The sequence below is a fragment of the Lissotriton helveticus genome, chromosome 7, assembly GCF_964261635.1.
Source record: "Lissotriton helveticus chromosome 7, aLisHel1.1, whole genome shotgun sequence".
Taxonomy (NCBI): domain Eukaryota; kingdom Metazoa; phylum Chordata; class Amphibia; order Caudata; family Salamandridae; genus Lissotriton; species Lissotriton helveticus.
In genome coordinates, this window is record NC_136068.1 from 1,026,446,655 (window position 1) to 1,026,464,465 (window position 17,811).

A 17,811-nucleotide genomic window follows, 5' to 3' on the forward strand; every position below is an offset into this window, starting at 1 on the left:
ATGGGGTGAAAGTAAGACATGGGGTTTGTGAGAGTGAGACAGGGGAGGACACGTGTGCACTGGAGAAAGGTGATGTGTCTGCAACAGCACAGGAACGAAAGACACGGAGGGAAAGGCAGAGCTGATGTCTATGGGAAAATACACAATAGGTGGAGATTGGAGTGAAACCCAATGATTTTGTATGTACATGGTTCCGAGCACACAACAACCATTGTGTGAAGCTATTCTTGTTCTGTTCATTTTACAGCGAAAAAACAAGTCGGATGGGGGCGGGCGCTTAGATAAGGGGCTTGACTGCAAAGAATGGGGCCTGATGCGATGATGCGAGGCACAGACTGGGGGGAGTGGGAGGCGGGGGCGGGGGTGCGAGCGAGTGGGAGGGAAGGAGCATGGTGGTGTGCGAGGCGGATGGGGTGGGGGGGCAGGGGAGCGAGCGAGTGGGAGGGAACGAACATATGGGGTGTGAGTGAGGCCAAGCGCGCGCTGCCGAAGCGTCGCGCTTCAAGAGCATGGTGGTGTGCGAGTCTTACTTTCAAGTCGGATGGGGGTGGGGGGGGGGGCGTGGGAGCAGGGGAGCGAGCGAGTGGGAGGGAACGAGCATATGGGGTGTGAGTGAGGCCAAGTGCGCGCTGGCGAAGCGTCACGCTTCAATACATCACATGCATTGGAAGGAATCCATGCTTGTTTAAGAGTTTGTTTCACTACTATATCCTCGAGCTATTAATCCCTGCGGGATATAATAGCTCGACCTAATAAAAATGAGGTTCAGAAAGAGATAGTAAGGCCAGGGGACGTCAAAGGCCGCCAAGCAGACAGCGTTCGCCTGGGACCAAACCAATGTGCTAGGGGCAATGTGCAGACCCATGAGGCAGAGCAGCAGGAGTGGCTGGAGAGTGGCGCACTGAACCAGGCGGTCTACGGCTGCTCACTGAGGCCGCGCAGTGGCCTCTATTTGTAGCCCTGGGAGGTGCTAGCAGGGAGGCAAGAGGGCAGGAATCGGGACAGCGGCGGGACTGCGGCTACGAGCAAGTCACCCAGGCGACCAAATACCAACCAGCAAACCAAACCTTACTAAATTAAGTTAAACCTTCAACCCAAGTAAGCTCAAAACAAAATAAAAATAAAGATTTGTTGAGGCCAAGGGATGTCAAAGGACATCAAGCAGGCAGCGGTCACCTGAGACTGAACTGATGTCCTTAGGCTGGGGGTGAGATGCAGACTTATGAGGCTGGCCATCAGGAGTGGCTGGAGAGCAGCGCACTGGACCAAAGGTAAATAACACGAATTGCAGCTGCAGCTAGTCGCCGTCAAATTACCTGTAGCTTCTAGAAGCTAGCCCTCTAGCTGCTCATTCCACCTCATCTTACCAAACCATAATGTACTCCACAGATCTACATCACGAGTAAGCTCTAAATCTAACAGATAGTGAGTCCCACACTGGCTGTATTCCATTCGCACCAATCCTCTTCTCCACCCAGAGCAGCTTCCTGAGTCAAGATCAGGACACTGAGTCTGTGGAACCATAGCCATTAACTGTGACTGGATAAGCTAGCTTGAGCCAGTGATAGGAAGTCAAGATGTCAAGATCAGGACACCGAGTCTGTGGAACCATAGCCATTAACTGTGACTGGATAAGCTAGCTTGAGCCAGTGATAGGAAGTCAAGATGTCAAGATCAGGACACCGTGTCTGTGGAACCATAGCCATTAACTGTGACTGGATAAGCTAGCTTGAGCCAGTGATAGGAAGTCAAGATGTCAGGCATTATGCTCAACATCTCCCACACTCCGCCCTGCAGGCTGTTGGCAATGGTAGATGGGACACTGGATCTGGTATAGAAGGCAGGTTCTGGATTTTATACATGAGAAAGCACCTGCAGTTGTGTTTGGTTTACAGGAAGCATATTACATGTGAAGTGCAAGCACAAGCATGGTGGCATCCTTACAGCTACACCACAGCAAGCCTGTGTTGATTTCTCGCCAGCTCATATCTGCAGTGCAAGCACCCCGCTTGTGGCTGTTCCAAGCTTGTGTTTGGACTGCTGCGGCATCTTCGCACTCGGCCATCTTTTCTCCTTTTGTTTCGGCAGCCACACAAGAAATTCTGAGCGATTTCCTCTCAGCAATGCTGGTGTCTCTGTAACGCCGCATGCAGGGAGAGTCGCTAGGATTTATAATGGTGAACTCCCGGTTCGCTATAGGTTTTAAGAGTGGAGTTCTATTCTGATGAAGCCATACATATATATTTGGAATATTTGTGTGTATTATTTTGTGACCACTATTTTCTTTCCCAATCCAAGATGGCAAAACTATTTTTTTGTTGTCACATCCTGTTTGGCACTATAAAAAAGGATTCTATTTTGAGTCCAGTTACGTTTCATTTACGTTTACTTGATTGTTCCCTCACTAGATTTGTGGATTCTCCCCCTTCTCCAGTTCCTGCTTTGTTTTTTCCTTGCTCCTCGCCTTGCTGTTTAGACTGACAGTTGGAAGGTTTTCAGGTTCCAGTTTTTTCCTTCCTGCTGGAAATTATTTCTGGAGCAATTATAGACTCCTGGTTTTCATTCTGGTGTCTGGATTTGTTTACTGGAGATAGTAGGCCCTTCGTAAGCACTAAGAAGATCCTGCACCCATTGCCAAGACAGACAGGGAAGATATGAATAGGGCAGAGAACATGTGAAGTGAGGATTTGATGTGTGGTATTACTTGCTTTACATGTTAGAGGAATGCTTGTGATGCCATAAAGCATACTTACCTGCCTAGCTGTATAGGAGAGATGGGATAGCTGACCAGTCCAGTTCACGACATTACCGCACCCTGGATGTTGGTGTTGTGGTGAAAAGCTCTGTTACAATTGGGCAAGCAGGATCCAGAGTCACTGTCGAGGAGCTTGTTACGTTTAGCATCTGTGACAAAATATTTGTCTTGAGACCCGCTGAAATATATTTTCATGCCAGATTCTTTTGAAAAGTGTGTTAGTGTGAGAGTGATAATTGGCCATGTTGTTCTGAATAGAGGAGGCGTATTTAGGATGCAGGCACAGTTGCAGTAACATGCCTGGTTTTAAATTGACATTTTACCTAACCTGATACCACAGTCTCCAAACTCGGCAGACCAAGCAACATTTGGGGGACGGGTGCACGATGCTAAAGTTGCACTGCTCTGTGGGAGTGGATCAGAGACGTGATCCAAGGCACAGCAGCTTACACTTGCCTCCTGGCGTGCATCTCAAACACATGGCTCTTCTCATCCTGCCACCTTTTCTTCATGTCCTCAGTCGTGCACCTATCGACCACCCATGGCATTCACCATACTGCTGAGATCCTGCTGCGCTGAGGTTTTGAGGATGGCCACACCTGGCTGCTTGATCAGATACGCCTCATGGAAATATATTTCTTAATGTTTATTTATTAAGACTATTTTAACTTCCGATGACAACTATCACATGAACTAAATGGAAAAGCAATCGCTGTTTGCCACTTATGCGAGCCAGTACTACATAATTAGCTGAGTACAACACTTACCATATCTTGGATCGTTAAATACTTTTCAAAACTGAACATTGCACCTAACAAATCCTAAAAAAACAAGAGCGATACATTTTTAGCCCCACACTAACCAACCCAAACTGGGAGTGGGACAGTTCCCTCCGAGGCAACAGTCCCAAACATATATTAGAGTAACATATTGGTGTTTCACACACAGTGGGCCCACAGGGTGAACCAACAATCAAACAATACTTTGTATGGAATTACTATGCAGAAATAACCTTTGGTATATTAAAACTGGTATAATACCTAGAGACAGCATTCTCTTTCAGCAGCCGAGAAGGCATAATTTAGAGGGTGAGGATTTAGATGCATGAGCACCAAATGACATAACCTTCTCAGGATACTGAAGAAGGCCGTCACCTAATGTACTACTTTTAGTTTTGCCAGGTATAACAATGCATACCGCAGGCCTCTCTCCCTAATGGACTGTTTAACAACTAAAAAAGCTTCTCCTGGCCTTCTGTACCTACAATAAGGATACATGGGCAGCTTGGAATCCTCAAGTTGTATTTCACCTTTCTCCCTCGCTGCACTCAGAGCGGGTTCCTTGCCCTTTAATTCATTGCCCATGCCCAATGGGCTGCAGAGGGTTTATTTTTATTTTTTCGAGTTATATAGAGCACGAACTTGATCCGTTTGGGTATCAGAGCGCTTTACAGGAATCAGCAGTAGTATAAAAAATACTTTTTGGGGGAAGGGGGGGGGCGCTGGATACATAGGGGATCAAAAGGACAAGAAGTACATTTTACATTTACATTTTACGAGAAACGAAGGTCCCAGGGTCCATAGTGGGATGCCTGGAGGTGCCGGGTGGATAGTGTCTAGGTACTCCAGGAGGATGCATTAGAGGGAAGTAGAGCAAGGTCTCTGAGTGATTAGAAGGCAAAATTTAGGCGAGGAATTTGTCCATTAGGAAGGTTTTGGCATCCTTTTTGAAGCGAGCCAGAAAAGGGCTTCTTCTAATGCAGGAGTGAGTTCCATATTCTTGGTGCGGCTCCAGAGAAGGCCCGATTGTAAAAAAAATGTTTTCCAAAAACATGCAGGTTGGAGCAATAGGTCTCTGGTGGACCGGAAGTTTCTGGTTCCTTCGGATATCACGAGTTTCTGGGCAAGATATGCAGGGGAGTTTGAGTATAATGCCTTGTTTGTGATACATGCCAATTTCAGTTGGATTCTGGCCTGTAGAGGAAGCCAGTTCAGAGCTTTCAGATGTGGTGAAATGTGGTCAAATTTCCTTGAGCCTGTTAGTTGTCTGGCGGCCATGTTGAGGCAGGCTTTTAAAGGTGCCAGGGAGATCTTGGGTAAACCCAAGAGGGTAGAACAGCTAGGAAATGACATAGGCTCAGGTGCATGGATTTCACATTCAACAATGACAACAGTTGAAAAGGAAGGATTGTCGAGTAGAAATTTCAGGACATTTTCTGCAAAACTTTCCGTTGGTGTGGATTCTGGAACTTCATTGATATAGACCATTTCTCTGTGACCATTCCTCAATATCATCTTTTCCTGTGCTTCTTCTGTTCGCTACCCATGTATGCAACTCTCCTCAGCGTTCAGTTGGCCCCACCTTTCAAATCTGTTTTTCAGCCTCAGCCATTTGGCAACAGAGCTCTTCACTTTTGTCCTAAGAGCCTTACATTTTTTGCCTAATGAAACCCATTTTTGGGAAACTCTTTGATACCTGATTTAAGATTGTTTGGCATGAATAGCGCATACAAGTCAACTCCTCATTTAAAATTGCCACTGGGAAATACTGAGGAGTCACCTGTACCTTACATTCACTCCTGACCATTTGGTTGCGTTTCACTGCTCTTGGCAAATGTAGCCATCTTAGATTGGCACCTATCTTGTGTGCCCCTTCCTCCATATGTAGCTCGGTCCAGAATTTCAACCTAGCAGCAGTGGCAAAGGAATCCATAATCCCGGAGGAGTCTGAAGGTATGCATATAGTCAGTCTAGCGTAGTGGGGCAATCAGCATCAATATATATACTTGGCCTAACAAAACAGCAATCTTTATCAAGAATGAAAATGCCACTACAAATGCATCAGCACCTCTCTGACAAAACACTTGAAGCTCCCAGTAGTAACATGATGCCAAACTGCCCCTTTTATAACAAAATAAATAAAAGGCAGTGCTGCCTATGAATTCCCCCAGATTGCAAATAAGGGGTTATGGGTGAAATGACTGAGTTAATGCCAGCCACTATTAGATGCTCTGGGCCATTAATACGTATGCGGAATGAAAAGACTTTGTCAACAATACAAGAAATGGCTAGCATGTTGCCTGCACTGATTTCGCGCTGCTCAGTGTATGCCTCATACTGGTCTCAAAATGGCAGCAGCCTTCTGAAGCCCTGATGAAAGTTTGAGCCACCAGACCCGTTCCACTCTACCCCAGGGAGCAGACGAGCACTGGGGCCTCAAAGCAGTGTCCCCAATGATCAGCCGATGCCTGCTCTGGCCACTGATTATTAGAGATGTTGGGATCAACCTCCCGTCACGGCCACAGATAGAGCTTACCCAAAGAGGGAGAGGGGCTGAGATGTCAAGACCCATACTCAACGCCTGGCATCAGCCTCAGATCTGGCCCACGCATCATGTGGCCCCAATGGGTGTAGCAGGATTGCTCGGGGCCATCCATCCAGCAAATATGGGTCATGATTTGCCAGAGGTTTGAATCGGGCAGAGCCAAATAAGCCATCCACATTTGAAAGCCATCCAAATTTGAGAGGTTAGTTGGTTGGGTTCCATTTTATTGAATGGTATATTCACTCTTGTTATTTGGCTGCTTTGTGGCGTACAATGCTATCTAACAGGCACACTGTCGTACTCACCAAATCCTTTGGGTACTCTGGATTGTTTGGAGGACAGTGGCCTTGGATTTGCTCCTATCTCGTGTTGGGGCCCTGTGATTGCCCAGCTGTGCTCCGGGTACACCTCCCTGTGTGTAGTAACCTGTCCTTGCGGGTTTATGAGTAAAATGGAGGAGGAGCCAAAGACAGTAAAAAGGAAAAGAAGAATATGCCCAGGACTTTGAGGAGAATAATTCTAGAATGAACATGGTGTAGATTGTGAATGAAAGCATGGGCTCTCTTGTGGGGGAGGACTGATCCTCAAACGGTAATGTCTGACGAGCAAGATCTAAACTAACGAGTAAGTAATGGGGACATTACTTAAGATTGAGTGTAAGTCTTAAGAAAAATATGATGTAATACCACCAGAACAGCTTACAAGATCACGGTCCTGCTTATGTCGCGAGCAGGCTGTAGTGCCAGTTACTGTATCATATCAGCGAGGCAGGCCGTGTATACAGACCTGTTGGCACGAAAGGTTCTGAAAAATCACTTTTGGAGAAATTCAGTTCCTCTGTGACATTTTAACATTATTCTCTCTCAACTAATAAGAGTATGTGGGGGTGCAGAAGAAGAGGTGAGATAGTATTCAGGCACATGTATGGTTTATAAAGATACCAATATTCAGGCACATGTATGGTTTATAAAGATACCCAACAGTAATCGTTTAGACATGCTATCTCTTTGTTAATAAAGAAAACACATTACTGATCTTTACTTTTTTTGTGTACATTTTCTATGCTTTGTGAAACAGAATAAAGTTTGTATGATGTGTTCTTTCAGTCTGCCCTCAACCCAAATTATAGTCGTTCTCTCTTTTCCTGGTAGGAGTCGAGTAGCGGTGTAGATAAGTTTGGGTCTTCATCTCAAGTAAGCCAGCATCCCACCTACAGGTATAAGGTAAGTGCCCACTAGGACACAACACCACCCCTCCTACTGACTACAATTCCCCGCTGCTTGTGTTTTACAAATGAATAATCCTGCAGCCTATTGCCTCCTTAACAGACAAGTTATTTCTGGGATTGTGATTGGGACTCAGGTAAGTCAGACATTCTAATCACTTCTATGGAGCAAGGCGGAAAGGGGCCTGACTGTGCAAATGTGATTTCTGTCACCTACCTTGTGTATATAAATAGGTTGTCACTAGGTGGCGAGTGCATGGATTCACTCTTTGTCACCACAGGTTTAGCTGCACTCTTCTGGAAGCCTGAGAAAGACGTTGCCAGCAACACACACACAGTGTCAAGTCAATGGAAGAATTTATAATGAGTATGTAGGAAGAATAGAAGGATTGTCCGACAGCTACCCTAACATCAGTGATCCTAAAGTCTTCTTGATATGTCCCAACCACCTAGCTCTGCTCTCCATAGGTTCTTAACTCCAGCACAGATCCGAGGTAGACTACTGCATTGGATTTTCTATGCAATCTTGTCCAATAAAGCACTAGTCTTACAACTGTCGAGTCCATGACCGGGGTAATGCCTGGCACCAGACAGAGTGGCACTAGTGGTGCTCCTGGGCCAAGCTTCAACAGAGACTTCAGGAAGTTGTTTTCAATAACTTGCATCTCACTAAAGTTGCCATAAACCCAGAGTTCTGCTCCATACAGTGCACAGCCACTGCTTGTCGTTTGTAAAGGTGCAGTATTATAGTTATTGTTGGCAGCCTTCTTTTTTCGTATGAAAATAATCACTAGTAAAGTGATACTTACTCTGGTTATCTGATCTTTCCATTTAAGCAAATTCTCGAAGGTACACCCAGATAATCATAGCAAGTAACACTCTATTTCTTCATTGTTAACCTTCAGTTTCCTCTTCAAAGGAGGCGAGGGCTTCATTGGCATAACCTATTTTTCCTTGATACTGATGGTCAAATCCTTCAGTATGCAGGAACCTTTGCATCTCTCTAGCAGTTTGTGCATGGCATTCTCTGCCTTCGATAACAGTACCACATCCAACAAACAGAAGGATCTGAACACCTTTGCCTGCGATTATTTGGTCATTTAGAGTAGCTTCCAACAAGTGCTCAACCGCAAAAAAAAAAAGAAGTGGGGCTAAAACCCAGACCTATTTTGCGCCTTTTTTGAGTGGGAATAATTCACTACATACACCTGGTGGTCCTTATCACACTCTGGCCATGTTACTGTTATGTAAACTCACTATAGCCTGGAGGGCTGCATTATCAATTCCCAATGTCTGAAGGGACAGCCAGTTTCTCGCGGGCGACAAAGTCAAAGGCTGACATCCCAGGTCAATGATTGTAAGGTACAGAGAAAGCTTCCTAACTGTTGGCCTCTTGCGATTACTTAAGAAGGTCTTTCAATGGAACCCCTTCACATGCCAGGAAAACTTTGGAACGGACACTGATAATGAGTCGCCTGGACCATGGCAATGCCCTTCTGGTGGGAATCAACGAAAGCCTCCTAGCCAGGTTTCAGATGGTGCAGAACTCTGCTGCTCGCCTGGTCCTGAATCTTTCCCACCGCTGTCTATCAGAGCCCTCTCTCCACTCCCTTCACTGGCTCCCGATCAAAAAGTGTGCCCATTTTAGGTCTCGCCTAGTGAACGCAGCGCATGCGCTGCTTAGCCTTGGCGAGACTATTGTTGTCGGTTTGGTGCGGGAAGGGGACAAAACATGTGCGCGCATGGACAGGCTATGTGCATACATGGCGTCTCCTCTTTACCTCACAAGCTCCCACTGCACGCTTGAGTTAGCTTTTAGTTTAACTGGTCGCTGCAACATAACAAGGCAGACACGCGCTTGTTTCTGGCTGGTAGGAATCTTCATGGAGAGTTGGAGATTGTACAGCTGTGTCAGTATAAATGCGTCGGGTCTACCTTATCCACACATCAGCGTCAAACATGCCTTTTATTTACTGAACATGGAATATGCTTGTTTTATTCCCTCTACATCGAAAAAACCTTGCGCGCTTCCTGCACATATGTTTCTAGGCATTTACTTGGATTCTTAGGTCTCCGAGGATCCTTTTGCCACCTCAGCGTAATTACATGCTCGCTGCGGACTTTGGCGCACCCTGTCTGATTTTTCAGGCATTTACCAGGTGCCTCTCATTATGGGATTTTTGGCAGCTCTTTGTCTTCAGTGAACTTTTAAGAGCCCGACCTCAGATGTGACTTTGGTGCCTTTTTTTCCCTCCCTTTACCACATATGTCTTCATGGTAATAAACGCACAATCGGGTACAAAACAAGCTTTTATGTCATTTGATAGTAATATTTCACATTTTTCTTAACAGGGCAGATTTGTTTTCATGTTGTGCTGGTGTATTAGAACAATTCAGAAAAGGGGGTGGTGATGAACAGAGTGTCTGAATTAAGCAGACCACTCTTACCCAGCCCAAAGATCAGGGCTTGATCCATCACCGTTATTTAGCTCACTGCCCCATCTCAGCTCAGAACCTGGCTATATGCAAATTAGTCTGTCCCTGGCCCAGTGCATCATGGGAACAGGGCAGACCAAACTACCAAGCCAATTCTTCACCAGAAAGGAGACAAGCTTCCGGGGACCGGTTTCTGCCATTTCAGGCGTCGTCGGCCCAGCTTGCTTGAATCCTGATGGAGCAGTGAGCAAGGGACTCATGTCTGAGTATACCCTGCCACACCTATAGTGGCCAAAAACGATTCAGAAAAGGGGGTGGTGATGAACAGAGTGTCTGAATTAAGCAGACCACTCTTACCCAGTCCAAAGATCAGGGCTTGATCCATCACCGTTATTTAGCTCACTGCCCCATCCCAGCTCAGAACCTGGCTATATGCAAATTAGTCTGTCCCTGGCCCAGTGCATCATGGGAACAGGGCAGACCAAACTACCAAGCCAATTCTTCACCAGAAAGGAGACAAGCTTCCGGGGGACCGGTTTCTGCCATTTCAGGCGTCGTCGGCCCGGCTTGCTTGAATCCTGATGGAGCAGTGAGCAAGGGACTCATGTCTGAGTATACCCTGCCACACCTATAGTGGCCAAAAACGATTCAGAAAAGGGGGTGGTGATGAACAGAGTGTCTGAATTAAGCAGACCACTCTTACCCAGTCCAAAGATCAGGGCTTGATCCATCACCGTTATTTAGCTCACTGCCTCATCCCAGCTCAGAACCTGGCTATATGCAAATTAGTCTGTCCCTGGCCCAGTGCATCATGGGAACAGGGCAGACCAAACTACCAAGCCAATTCTTCACCAGAAAGGAGACAAGCTTCCGGGGACCGGTTTCTGCCATTTCAGGCGTCGTCGGCCCAGCTTGCTTGAATCCTGATGGAGCAGTGAGCAAGGGACTCATGTCTGAGTATACCCTGCCACACCTATAGTGGCCAAAAACTATTCAGAAAAGGGGGTGGTGATGAACAGAGTGTCTGAATTAAGCAGACCACTCTTACCCAGCCCAAAGATCAGGGCTTGATCCATCACCGTTATTTAGCTCACTGCCCCATCCCAGCTCAGAACCTGGCTATATGCAAATTAGTCTGTCCCTGGCCCAGTGCATCATGGGAACAGGGCAGACCAAACTACCAAGCCAATTCTTCACCAGAAAGGAGACAAGCTTCCGGGGACCGGTTTCTGCCATTTCAGGCGTCGTCGGCCCAGCTTGCTTGAATCCTGATGGAGCAGTGAGCAAGGGACTCATGTCTGAGTATACCCTGCCACACCTATAGTGGCCAAAAACGATTCAGAAAAGGGGGTGGTGATGAACAGAGTGTCTGAATTAAGCAGACCACTCTTACCCAGTCCAAAGATCAGGGCTTGATCCATCACCGTTATTTAGCTCACTGCCCCATCCCAGCTCAGAACCTGGCTATATGCAAATTAGTCTGTCCCTGGCCCAGTGCATCATGGGAACAGGGCAGACCAAACTACCAAGCCAATTCTTCACCAGAAAGGAGACAAGCTTCCGGGGACCGGTTTCTGCCATTTCAGGCGTCGTCGGCCCGGCTTGCTTGAATCCTGATGGAGCAGTGAGCAAGGGACTCATGTCTGAGTATACCCTGCCACACCTATAGTGGCCAAAAACGATTCAGAAAAGGGGGTGGTGATGAACAGAGTGTCTGAATTAAGCAGACCACTCTTACCCAGTCCAAAGATCAGGGCTTGATCCATCACCGTTATTTAGCTCACTGCCTCATCCCAGCTCAGAACCTGGCTATATGCAAATTAGTCTGTCCCTGGCCCAGTGCATCATGGGAACAGGGCAGACCAAACTACCAAGCCAATTCTTCACCAGAAAGGAGACAAGCTTCCGGGGACCGGTTTCTGCCATTTCAGGCGTCGTCGGCCCAGCTTGCTTGAATCCTGATGGAGCAGTGAGCAAGGGACTCATGTCTGAGTATACCCTGCCACACCTATAGTGGCCAAAAACTATTCAGAAAAGGGGGTGGTGATGAACAGAGTGTCTGAATTAAGCAGACCACTCTTACCCAGCCCAAAGATCAGGGCTTGATCCATCACCGTTATTTAGCTCACTGCCCCATCCCAGCTCAGAACCTGGCTATATGCAAATTAGTCTGTCCCTGGCCCAGTGCATCATGGGAACAGGGCAGACCAAACTACCAAGCCAATTCTTCACCAGAAAGGAGACAAGCTTCCGGGGACCGGTTTCTGCCATTTCAGGCGTCGTCGGCCCGGCTTGCTTGAATCCTGATGGAGCAGTGAGCAAGGGACTCATGTCTGAGTATACCCTGCCACACCTATAGTGGCCAAAAACGATTCAGAAAAGGGGGTGGTGATGAACAGAGTGTCTGAATTAAGCAGACCACTCTTACCCAGTCCAAAGATCAGGGCTTGATCCATCACCGTTATTTAGCTCACTGCCTCATCCCAGCTCAGAACCTGGCTATATGCAAATTAGTCTGTCCCTGGCCCAGTGCATCATGGGAACAGGGCAGACCAAACTACCAAGCCAATTCTTCACCAGAAAGGAGACAAGCTTCCGGGGACCGGTTTCTGCCATTTCAGGCGTCGTCGGCCCGGCTTGCTTGAATCCTGATGGAGCAGTGAGCAAGGGACTCATGTCTGAGTATACCCTGCCACACCTATAGTGGCCAAAAACGATTCAGAAAAGGGGGTGGTGATGAACAGAGTGTCTGAATTAAGCAGACCACTCTTACCCAGTCCAAAGACGATGGCTGAATTGCCAGAAACCGGTCCCTGGTAGCTTGTTTCCTTCCCAGTGTAAGAATTGGCTTGGTAGTTTGGTTTGCCCTGTTCCCATCATGCACTGGGACATGAACAGACTAATTTGCATATAGCCAGGTTCTGAGCTGGGATGGTGCAGTGAGCTAAAAAACGGTGTTGGATCTAGCCCTGATCTCTTGACTGGGTGAGAGTATTCTGCTTAATTCAGAAACTCTGTCCATCACCACCCCTTGTTGTTAAATATTTTGTCCACCCTAAGCGTGGAAGGGTATACTCCGATGTGAGTCCCTTGCTCATTGCACCATCAGGATTCAAGCAAGCCGGGCCGACGACGGCTGAAATGCCAGAAACCGGTCCCCGGTAGCTTGTTTCCTTCCCAGTGTAAGAATTGGCTTGGTAGTTTGGTTTGCCCTGTTCCCATCATGCACTGGGACAGGAAAAGACTAATTTGCATATAGCCAGGTTCTGAGCTGGGATGGTGCAGTGAGCTAAAAAACGGTGTTGGATCTAGCCCTGATCTCTTGACTGGGTGAGAGTATTCTGCTTAATTCAGAAACTCTGTCCATCTCCACCCCTTGTTGTTAAATATTTTGTCCACCCTAAGCGTGGAAGGGTATACTCAGATGTGAGTCCCTTGCTCATTGCACCATCAGGATTCAAGCAAGTCGGGCCGACGACGGCTGAAATGCCAGAAACTGGTCCCCGGTAGCTTGTTTCCTTCCCAGTGTAAGAATTGGCTTGGTAGTTTGGTTTGCCCTGTTCCCATCATGCACTGGGACAGGAACAGACTAATTTGCATATAGCCAGGTTCTGAGCTGGGATGGTGCAGTGAGCTAAAAAACGGTGTTGGATCTAGCCCTGATCTCTTGACTGGGTGAGAGTATTCTGCTTAATTCAGAAACTCTGTCCATCACCACCCCTTGTTGTTAAATATGGTGTATTAGAACAAACCTCGGCTTAATACATTCACTGCACTTGTTTTAGCTGTTTGTGTCTCCTGCTAGCTCGTGGGGAAGGGGGTGATACGCGTGTGTGTGTGTGTTGTACAAGCCAAGTTCTAGAGCATTCCAGCACTGTACAATAAGAGTGATGCGTGAGACACACTGAGGTGCAAGTGCAACTCCCGTACAGATTGCAAGAATGTGCTTCAAGTATTGTCCTGGAGGGGGCTTGGGGGACCTAGAAACAGATGAGGCTTCCCTTGAACAGAATTGACTGCAAATCTTTCAAGCACAGGGCATATGTCGCTTAGTTCTGGGAAGTTATGGAGTTTCAGTCTGTGTATGTGTAGCAGAAAGCCTGTCTTTCATTCTCCTTTGTAGGTCAAACCTAGGCAGCGCATGCGCTGTCTGCAAGACCTGTAGTATTAAGTAAAATTAGGTATCTCCCGCCTGCTGCTCACCATTTGTTAAGTGCAGTGTTAGTCTTCTTTGCTTCCCCGCAAGTGGTTGAGACAGCGAACGTCATTTCCGATTTTTTCTTAGTGCAGCACCGACCAACTACAGTTACGTTACGCTTGTACTACGTAATTGTAATTTGGGGAACTCTTTTTTTGCTTCATGCTTGTGTCAGTGCTCACTGCTCCATGCATGACTGTGTCGTCGCCTCCACCGCCACCCACCCTCGGTGTCATCTCCCCCACCACCACCCGCCCCTCGCTCCTTGTTTTTCATGGGATTATACTTTTACTGGACATGACCGATAAATCGACGAAATGCACCTGCATCTGTCATCGGTTTTTTAACTCCGAGAGCACAGGTTTGAATCCTGGTGTGTCCTTTCACCGTTCAGTAAAATGGGTACCATTGAATTGGATAATCAATCAATCAATCAATAAATCATATCATTTGTAAAGCGCACTACTCACCCGTGAGGGTCTCAAGGCACTGGGTTGGGGAATGCTGCTACTGCTAGAAAAGCCAGGTCTTGAGTTTTCTGAAGGGATAACAACGAGCAGCTGATATATTGTGCCAAGAGGCTCCTTTGGGGTGAACATGTTTTTTTTCTTCTTTTTTACAACTGCACATGCTCAGTTAAATGCACTTTCTTTTAGATGCAGTCAGCCCCGTTGAGAATGTATCATATGCCGTCTCTCGTGGGTGCTTGAACCGCCAAGCTACTGCGCTTCTAGAAACGTATTGTACCCGGTCAGCTGGACTTCCCAGCAGGCACCAGTGAGTGTGCACAGCAGCAGCACCGTCCTCCCTGACGGCCATCACTGCCACTTCAGACTGTGGCACCTCAGACAAGCAGCCCAGCTGCTGCTTTGCCCTCCATCACACCCAGGGCTGCCCCTTCAGTTTTTGGCACACCAGATGAGCAGCACCACTGTTACAGTGCCTTAGGCTAAAACAACTCCAGGCTGCGTGAGACCCCAGCCCGGCTGCACGGAAGCCAATGCAGAAGTAGGGCCCCGTGGATACCGAAGCAAGCATGGGAAACAGAACCCAGCTTGATAGAAAAACAGAGCCACCAACAGGAAGTGGAGGGCCCTTTGCTGACCTGTGCCCTGGTGCCACTACACCTGCGCACCCCTGACAGCAGCAGCACTACCCCTCTCGCTTCGAGCATGCCACTTCCTGCCATTGTGAGCCAGTTGGGCTGCGGTGCTGGCAGCTCCGGCCCAGTCAAGCAGCGCCTTCACAGCGCTGCACAGAAAGAGGAGCGTGAAGAGCCGAGCACAGAAGCCTAGGTGCTGCCTTTTGAGTTGCTTGCAGCTCGAGAGGATTTGGGACGGGTTGGTGGGGTGCGGGCGACAACACACCACCCCAGGCTCCAAAACTGCCCTTCTTCAAATGACTGTGGCTAACATTGATTACACCAATAATGCCTTTCTCTCCTTACACGTTTTAATTTTATTTTTTTTCCAGAAAAGATTTCTTCTCTCAGATTAAACCGTTCAGGCAGGAATTAAGGTTGAACAAGCCTTTGCAATGCAATAGGTCTTGCATTTGCAATTTGGCATTGTAAATGACAATGCATTTTATTTATCTGTTTAAAAACAACACATAAATAAACTGCATTGTCTTTTTCAATGCCAATAGCTAAAACTCTTGTAAATGCGAGACCTATTGCATTGCAAATGCTTGTTAAACTTCTCTGTCTGGTTTGAAGACCCTGCCCGGAAACGGTCCACTCTACCTTAGACACAAGTTGCTACCCCTATCTATTCAAGCATGCTCTGTCTTTACCACTTTTTTAAAACTTCTGAAAACATGGTTATTCACTCAGTAAGCTCTCCATTTACAGCGTGTCTCCCCCACTGCAAAAGTGTATAGACCCCCCCCCCCCCCCGGGATGATCCGTGCGCCTAACAAATGGAACAAATAAATAAATAAATACATTTGAATTAACTTGTGGCAGATAATTCCTGCGCTATTATCTCTCTTTTTTTACTTGACTAAACCAACACAGAATAAGATTGTGTGACAAAATGAAATTGTTTCTAAAATAAGTTCCATATGAGCACTTGTTGTAAGCTGTAGCCATGGAACGTACAGCTGGCTTGTGAAACAGTACATTCTGAGCCATAACCTCATCTTCTAACGATTTGACGAAGACGGTTTAGACCTGGAGTAAGTCTCCATCTCACATGAATTTAGATCAAAGTAGGAAAACTGTCTTACTTCGGAATGCAATGGTCTCCCTAGTGTTCTGTTTTAAGGTGATCACTGTAGATAGCTTGGTTTCTCATATTTGATTACCACATTGTTCAATAATAACCCTGATTTATCAGTCTTGTGGGTCTGTTGCCTGCTTTGTCAACAGTGGGAGCTATTAACATTATTAGAATTGATGCTTATGGCCCCACCAGGAGTCCCCATCACAGTCTTCGGTCAAAATCACTGGTGTAAAAATTACATTTCAAGGCAAGTAATTTCTCAAATTTATGATAAAAAAAAGCATGGCTAAGAAAAATAGAAAGCCTCTAATCTTTATTTAGTGACGCTGTGATTATTTATGACGCTTATTGGCCAAGTGTAGACATTCTGCATGTTCACTATGGTGCCATATCCTTCTGCAATGAATTATTTGTCCCAAAGTATTTCTGCTTTGTTTTTATTTCCAGCAAATGCCATTTGAAACGAATCTTGTTGAGATGGTGGAAGAATTAATCCTTTAGGAACTGGATTTTTCAATCGATGGAGGTAAGTGGTATAGAAAAAAAGAGATGTTGCTACTACAAACCTAATTTTTCTCATCGTTTAGTAAATGTAACTTAAATTGAAAACGCTATGAATTTGTTTAGACGGTCATAGAGGCTCTGAACGATCCATGTTACATTTTGCCAAGCACAGGCTGGGGAAGTAATGATTTGTGTTGGAAAATTTTTTTCCAAAGATGCTCCAATGCTAACAATTGACAAGTTTAGCTTCAGTAAAATAAAGGAATTAACATAGCAGAAACCAACCTCCCCTCATCCCCACCGCCTCCCTCCCCCATGGCGCCATGCTATAGTCCATAGCTAGAGTTCTTTCCAGGAAGCAGCCCCAAACAGAATGTGGGTGTAAAATGTACATGGCTGATCTCCCTAAAGTTTCCTTCCCCCCTTCAGCCCTTGGTGCGTCGGACTCTCGCGGGTCTCAACGTAATGGGACATTTCAGGTCCTGGAATTCCCCATTAGATGAGAATTCAGGGAGTGCATTGTCTCAGATGGTGAATGTCAGTCTCTTCATTGTCAGAAGGTTCCAGAGCTGGCAGGCCCACAACGCCATATCAGGGGCGTGCTTTTCTTTCCAGTGTACTGCAGTTTCCTGTTTTGCGGCAAGGAGCAAGGGAAAATATCAACATTCAATTTGTTTCCCTCAGGCACTTCCAGTATTTTTGGATGCCGCTCTAGGATGGTCACAGCTGGATACATTGGTATAGGCAGGCTCACCACTTTTTGTATATGGCTAAGGACTTCCTTCCAGAACATGATCAAAACTAGACATACCTGTAAATGTGTAACATGGTACCCTCACTGTGACAACCCCTCCAACAATTACAATCTGTATAGGAGTAGATCGCTTCAGTGTGTATGTGATCATGTACGAATCATACATGATTGAAGAACACGTCTCTCTCCCCTGGACAAAGTGACTCATTTTCCCGATATCTCTCCATAGCCTAGTCCATTCAGATTCCTTAATCACTGTATCTGATATGTCCTCCCACAGCTGCATATAGGACCATTTGTGCGCGGGTGGCCTATATGTCAAAGTGTTATAGATGGGCGAAATGAGACCCTTGGTTGACTGGCAGGTGGGGAAGAGTTTTTGTACAAAGT

At 46.6% G+C, this 17,811-nt stretch overlaps 1 protein-coding gene across 3 annotated transcripts in view; it reads left to right on the forward strand.

Annotated features, from left to right (window-relative positions):
• The window catches only part of CSNK1D (casein kinase 1 delta), a 662,772-nt gene that overhangs the window by 601,544 nt on the left and 43,417 nt on the right, over window positions 1-17,811 (forward strand). For all 3 annotated transcript variants that reach the window (XR_013598728.1, XR_013598729.1, XM_078653753.1), the window contains exons 9-10: window positions 7,231-7,302; window positions 16,611-16,689. Coding sequence is in view for 1 of the 3 variants with exons in the window: in XM_078653753.1 (XP_078509879.1) it covers window positions 7,231-7,302; window positions 16,611-16,664 (126 nt within the window). In the remaining 2 variants the exon portion in view is untranslated. The remainder of the gene's footprint in view (window positions 1-7,230; window positions 7,303-16,610; window positions 16,690-17,811) is intronic.